Source organism: Camponotus vicinus, unplaced genomic scaffold (assembly GCF_025532165.1).
Source record: "Camponotus vicinus isolate PSW18456_S1 unplaced genomic scaffold, iyCamVici1.0 SCAF_4, whole genome shotgun sequence".
Classification (NCBI taxonomy): Eukaryota; Metazoa; Arthropoda; class Insecta; order Hymenoptera; family Formicidae; genus Camponotus; species Camponotus vicinus.
In genome coordinates, this window is record NW_028141976.1 from 5539437 (window position 1) to 5546915 (window position 7479).

At 25.8% G+C, this 7479-nt stretch overlaps 2 protein-coding genes across 2 annotated transcripts in view; both read right to left on the reverse strand.

Moving 5' to 3' along the window:
- The window catches only part of LOC145969915 (uncharacterized), a 34892-nt gene extending 32390 nt beyond the window's left edge, over nucleotides 1-2502 (reverse strand). Inside the window, exons 1-2 of the mRNA XM_083096247.1 lie at nucleotides 1945-2502; nucleotides 448-701 (exon numbers count right to left, since the gene is read on the reverse strand). Coding sequence (XP_082952373.1) covers nucleotides 448-701; nucleotides 1945-2048 — 358 coding nt within the window. The 5' untranslated portion in view covers nucleotides 2049-2502. The remainder of the gene's footprint in view (nucleotides 1-447; nucleotides 702-1944) is intronic.
- A 45-nt stretch (nucleotides 2503-2547) lies between these two features.
- LOC145969662 (farnesol dehydrogenase-like) lies at nucleotides 2548-6643 on the reverse strand. Its single transcript, XM_083095772.1, has 6 exons — nucleotides 6475-6643; nucleotides 6014-6294; nucleotides 3909-4002; nucleotides 3540-3699; nucleotides 2985-3122; nucleotides 2548-2915 (listed from the first exon to the last, which is right to left on the reverse strand). The coding sequence occupies exons 1-6, from the start codon at nucleotides 6480-6482 to the stop codon at nucleotides 2874-2876; spliced, it is 723 nt and encodes a 240-aa protein (XP_082951898.1). The 5' UTR covers nucleotides 6483-6643; the 3' UTR covers nucleotides 2548-2873.
- Nucleotides 6644-7479: the final 836 nt, after the last annotated feature.

Sequence of the window (7479 nt, forward strand, 5' to 3'; positions counted from 1 at the left end):
TAATTATATGGTGCAAACGTATAAAAAGATTTTAACTATTTATTTATAATTATTAAGTTTAGTTTTTACTATTAGATGTTATAAAACCGACTTTTCGCCAGAAAGAGAGAGAGATATATCATATTAATGATTAATTAGATTTTTTGTTCTATATCATATAAATGATTAATTAGATTTTTGATTCTATATCATATAAATGATTAATTAGACTTTTGGCAAAAGCTTTGCATTTAGCTAAACATTTATAATATTTATATACTCATCTACATACATATTATGTAAAGTTATATATTATTTCTTTTTAACAAAAAATGTAATATTTAAAATTTTGCGAATTTTAGAAAGAGTTTTATTATTAACTCTCTTATTAACTTTCTAAAAAATTACTTAATTTAAATGTATACTTAATTTAATATTCTAGAGAACTACAATGTAATATAGAAGTACCTTTGCGATCGTATTGTTTCAGTATCGATTTCTCGGCAAAATCTCTTGGCTGACAGATCTTGACGCGAAAGCAACCTAACAAGGCATGCAATTCGCACTGTCGCACCGAAAAATTTAGATATTTTAGGCACAATGACACGAAAGTTAAAACAACAAATAAGCTTTCCGTTACAGATTCCACATCGTTTCTTATACGTATGAGCTCGATTATTTCGACTATCGTGAGGTGATATATTAAAATTGCAATGATGTATCTATCAATATTATGAATGTGAAAGGTAAAATAAATATGTATCAGGGTTGGGAAGTAACTCGTTACTTGTAACGAAGTTACAGTTATAGTTACTTTTTTTCGGTAACTCTGACTTAACTCGTTCCTTTTTTTCAATTTGTAACTGTAACTTAACTCAGTTACATATTTTCGGTAACTATTAACTAATTTAATAATTACTTTAATAGTTACTTTATATATATATATATATATATATATATATATATAAAGATTTAAAAAATATATATTTTTTTTTTAATCTTTGCAAATCGTATTGGACCGCCTTACACTTGCGCATAAACGCTTTTATCGATACTTTATGATCCAATGCATATGCTCCCATTTTTTATTAATAAAAATTTTAAACATATTGAATCATTTAACATATCTTAGTATTTCATGATATGTGTTACATATGTATTAATCATTATAATATGTAGAGTATTTCATGTATGTTATAAATATTAAAAAAACTAACTAAAAAAATATAGTAAATATTTGTAATAATTTGGATTATTCGTGATGTATATATATATATATATACACATATAAAAAATATAGTAAAAAAGTAAAGATTAATTATATACATATACTATCTATCTTAAAATAATGAAATTATAAGAGCGATGCAATAAAATTATATTTTTTATAAGTTTTCTTTTACATTAAATAAAAATTTTTGTTTTTATTTAGCTGTTTTTAAATTAAAATAAAATATATATTTCTCTCTTTAAAGTGAATGCCATTCTAAAATTCCCTATAATTTGCAAGAATTAAATTAATACCTTATAAGATTGTCATTAAATTTTTATTACTGCGTGCAGATTTAATATTTTTATTTCCATTCCAAGGAAGTAACTACAAAGTAACGACTCGTTACTTTTTAAGTAACTGTAACTGTAACGCGTTACTTTTCAGAATCGGTAACTTGTAACTGTAACTAATTACATTTTTTACTAAAAAAACTGTAACTGTAACTAATTACTTTTATAAAGTAACTTTCCCAACTCTGATATGTATATCATGCGTTTATTTATATATGTATATATGCGTATATGTATTAAATAATATTATATATTAATATACAAAATATACAAAAATTTTCTTATCACCTTTAATTGTGATGAATATTATATCTTTAAAGACAATTTCGATTTTAATATATCAATAAAATATTTTTAACAAAATTTTAAATCACTTTTGTTTAACATATATCTTATAATTACCTGTAGCAAAAGATAGCAAAACGTATTATCAAGTTGCTATCTTTATGTTCTTTCCATATGCCGCAGAAACGAAAAACAAAGAAGTTCACCGGCAATAAATCCATATTTTTATCGTCGCATTTAACGTAACAGCAAATCTTTCCCCAACAATGATAAAATGTAGCATGTCATCAGCTCAGAATTCTGGGTCTCTGACTACAATGTTCTTGCATTAATAACGAGGATGTATAGCTATAGCATTATGTTAGGGTGCATTATCTTTTAATATTGTCCGTAGGAATAAAACATCCGCGCTTTTTCCATTGTTGTTCTTATTGTAATGTACTCGATTTTATATTCTTGTTAGAGAGATAACTAACACAGGTCAGTGGCAATATATAAGCCTTCAGTATATCAGTAAATTAGTTTTTATTTTTAATACATTTTTTTATATGAACGTATTTTTATTAAACGTATTAGTGATAATGTTGCATGACGATAAGAAAAGTATGTCGCAAAATTTAAATTTTTAGTGTTTTGATGTATCTTTTTAAAGTGATAGATAGTGATGTAAAGCATCGCGCGCTGATAAACACAATGATAAAAAAATAGAATGTAGAAATATAGAATAAACATAGAAACTTTATTATTTTCACAACTTTTTGTTAGATTACTTCTTTTCACAATAAATTTAATTGCAACCGGTAAATATATATTTATGTGTGTATATATGTATATATATAAAATATTATATTAGCAAAATATATATTAGGAAAAGTATATAACACATTTCGAGCACACACATACATGTACACACACAAATTACATACAAAATTTAATATTCATGCAAAAAAATAGAAAGCAATACAAACTTATTTTAAATAAAAAATCTCTTTATACTATATTGAGTGAGGTACTAAGAGAGGTGGACATATTGCTAAAAATATTTTTCATGGAAGTATTCCGGTAGATTGAATAATAAGCTCCGTAATCTGGAATTAAACAACATATGAAATAATGTTTTTTTTTTTTTAGAAAAAAGTGCGTTAACAAAAATTAACCTGAACTGTTGGTTTTAGTCTAAGAGCATAAATGATCGCATCCGCTACATCCTCTGGCATTAAACTTAAATTAAACTCATTCAAACTTAAATTAAACTCATTCATTACATCCGTTTTCAGATCACTGGGACTAATGCTCTGAAAAGAACGAATGATTAAGAATCATAGAAATAAAATTTATATTGATGAAAATACATTTAATATAATTATACACAGAATTATACACCTGGCATCATTCATTGTTTTTGATTTTATATATATTAATATTCTATGAAATACTTATTTGTGTAATACTTATGTAATACTTATTTTTATATAAAAATTCTCTTTTGCCCTTATTTTCTTATTGCAGCATAATTTTTCATTATATTTTATTATATTATTGATATCACACATAATGATTAAAAAACGTATGTGTTTTTATAATTACAATTTTATATTATATACTACTTTTATTATACTATTATATTATACTTTTAATTAGAGTAATATTTTTATATAACAGAAGAAAAGAAATAGAAACTCAAAATGTGAATTTATTTGATCGCAACTTACCGTGACTCGAATAGGAGGTTTAACGTTCACTACTTGACGTCGTACCAGATGAGTCAAAGCGACACTTGCATGCTGAGAAACGATAATCCCAATAAAAAGAAATGTATCTTTTTCATCCGATGTACCAGAACAAGGAGTTGGAAGGAAATGACCGTAAACGCTATAAATATCAAAATTATTTATGTTATTTAAATTGCTAATAATAAAAGTTAACAATAAGAAAAAATCATTGTATTTTTTTCAAGATTTTTCACATTTTTGTTTTACTATAGGAAACCAAGAATAAATGCTTGACTTATTTATATTAAAAGTATATCCAAATTTATTTTCAAACTTGTCGTAATTAATAAATAAATTAAATAATAATACCTGTTGATATTGAAAATGTGTCCTTCGACTTGTTGCCTGCGCATAGACTTTATCGCTTCATTCATAAACTTATGATATATCGACAAATGAATACCTAAAATTAATGAGGTTTTCAAATCAATATCTGGAAGTATAACTTATAGAATATTTTAAAACGTGCAACAATATATATATATATATATATATATATATATATATATATATATAGTTGCACATTCTAAAATATTCTATGAATTATATATATATATATATATATATATATATATATATATATATATATATATATATATATATATATATATGTATATATATATATAATCAAAGTCTTTTAATGTCAATAAAAGTCTCAATTCGCCATTGCGAATTGTACGTGATACGTGTAGAAGTGTGAGATTCTTTTTTCAGGAATAACATCTTTCACGTAAGAAGTTATATTTTCGAGCGAACTTAATTATATTTCATGATCAAAATTAAATTTTCAAATAAGACCAAAAAAATTCCCTCAGTACAAAAAGTAAAAATAATAAGTGCACAGAAATAGACGCGTGGTTCTTCAAGTATATTATTAGTAATGTGCAGCGTTCTTTGATGGAGATTAATAACGAAATCTAATGTAAATAATAAATTTAGAAAAGTGCTCGATCTATACAAAATACTTAATTGTAATAATAAAAACCTATTCGAATATCTAAGTTAATAAATATAATGAATACATTGATAAAAATATTTAATAAACAAATAGTCATAAAACGTTTCTACAATATGTGCATTTTTTTAATCACATTGAATTATATAAACGAATGTATAAAAAATATGTAAGATGAAAAGATGTATAAAGTGAGAAAACTATATTTTATTACGATATTGCCAATATTGTTGTTCTTATATTTATCTTAACACGCATTTTGACCTACCGCAAATCGCTCTCAATTTAAACACATTAATCTATATGAAACGAAATGTCATCCTCAACGTTTCCTTAAATTGATTACTCATTACAAATTGTCCACACTGCATAAATGTATCAAATTTTATTCCGTTAAAATTTTGTAATCAAATTTGCAATATGTAATCTGTCTTATATCAGAAAAACATAAATAAAGTGATAAAGAAATTGGATAAATATCAAAATACAAAAAATATGAGGAAAACATTGATCTTGTATGTTGTAAGAGAGTAAGTCAAACAAACAAAAAAGGCTTGTTTAACTCACTCTCTGACACATTACAATATACATATGTATAAAATCAGTGTTTTGCTTATATTTCTTATATTTTGATATTTATCAAATTTTTGTATCAAATATGAATTGTGTTTCAGATGTAAATAGAGATTTCACATAAATTTGAAATAAGATTTTAACAGAATAAAATTTAACAAACATTTATGCAACCTGGACAACTTGTAACTAAACCAAGGAAACGTTGAGGATATAATTTCGTCTCATATTAAATTGAAAGTGATTTGGGGTTGGTCAAAACACATGATAATACGTAAAGACTATAATATTGAGTTCTCATATAGACAATATTATATAGTTTCCTTACATTACATAAATTTTTTAGCGGGTTATGCTTTTATTTAGATAATTTATTTTGTGGCTGAAGAAACACAAGCAATGTAGAAATGTCGCAAGATTTGCTTATTAATCATTCGTCATATTTATTAATTTACATGCTCAAATAGACTTTTATTATTGAGATTATCAATTATAATATATTGCCTATGTTAATGTTATATAAATGTTATGCATAAATATATGTAATATATATATTAGTTCGCTGTTTTTAATTAATGTGAAATCAATCAATTACATAACATTAAGATAAAATGTATAAGGGAGAATCTAATACAGCAAATCTCGAAAAATCTCTTCCATACATGTTACACGCACGTGATTTATTAAAAGGTTCTAATATATTATATTTTCATAGTTTGTTATAAAAAAATACTAATTATTGGTTTGTCATAAATAGATAATTTCTCTCTCTCTCTCTCTTCCGCTCCTTCTCCACCTCTCCTTTCTCTATTCCCCATCTCTTTTCCCTCATCTCTCTTTATAATATTCTGTATAAGTAATGTCACAACAACGCACGAATACTTACGAAAAATATCGATATTATTGATCAGAATATTCACATCATTCTTGAGTATTTCTTCGGTATTATCCAATATATTATATATAAGTTCCAATTTACCCGTAAGTGTATTTTTATCTATCTTTTCGTATTCCGCTTTAATTTTGTCTCTGTCTCTCTTCGTATCTACAACGTAATACACGTGTATTCCATTTTTCAAAAGAGCGACTGTAATTGCTTGGCCAACATCGGATCCAACGCCAATAACGATTGCGGTTTTATTTGCCCAGCGGTTCATAATTGCCTGTCTGCAAGTACGACATATCTTATGGTTGACATGTTACTAATAACTATCGAGCCGAAAATAGTTTCGAGTATGTAAGAAACGCAATTATTAGCATCTACAGTCACAGCGATATTAAATTCAACCATAAATTTGCGGAAACGGCATTTCGATTAACATCAACAATGCTAATTCATAAACTTACCTATACATCTTTTATTCCCAACTATCAGTGAAACTAATTTATTCACTGCAGAAAACGTGAATTCGAGCGATCACTATCTTAAATAAGTACGTGACAGGTACTAATCACATTAAGGGTCGACAGGAATAACTGGCAAACTCCTAACTGATATTGGAGCCCTCATACGAAACATGATAATGCAAAATTTCGGTTTCAGGGTTACCAATCTGAAAAATAAATTCTCAGTTTCTATGCCCGAATTCATAATCGTTTCTCAAATCTTAGATCTCTCCAATCTCAAATTTCAGCTTTCAGATTTCGAATCTCTAATCTAAAATTTCAGTGCTAGTGACTAATCATCAAAAATTCGCTCTGTGGCACCTTGCAGACGGTCCTGATTAAATTACGAATATAATTTTAATATGATTCTTTCTGTATTTTGGTCAAAATAATTGATTTACGAATTGATAGCTTCTAGGTCTTCACGGGAGGATCACGGATTTTCACCGTGCCTCCTGTCGATCGTTAACGATACATTAGTACGAACTGGGCGTAGCAAAGAGAGATTATAAGAGAATATTATGAATTTCTACTCGTTGAGAACAAAGCTAACTTATTTCTTCGTGTATAAAGTGGGGATAGTAACCTCAGAAAGCACATCTCATTATAATATAAATATGTATGATAGATTTCTTATAGACTAATTATATGATAATATAATACAAAAATAATATCACACTCATAATTTTTAAATTTTTGAATTTTCACATTTAATATAAAATAAAAATATAAAATATAGAAATCTAAAACAAAATAATCTAAGACATTTGGATTTTATAATGTTTTTAGTAAGATTATTATATTTTTTCTTCATACACAAGGGAGCAAATATTTATATAATTTATATTTATATTTTTATTAAATGCCAAATTAGTAAGCAATATTTATTAACCAGTTCACTGGTAATGGCTCATATATGGCCCATATATGGCCAAAAAAAAAGTGCCACAACTGGTAATGGCCCAT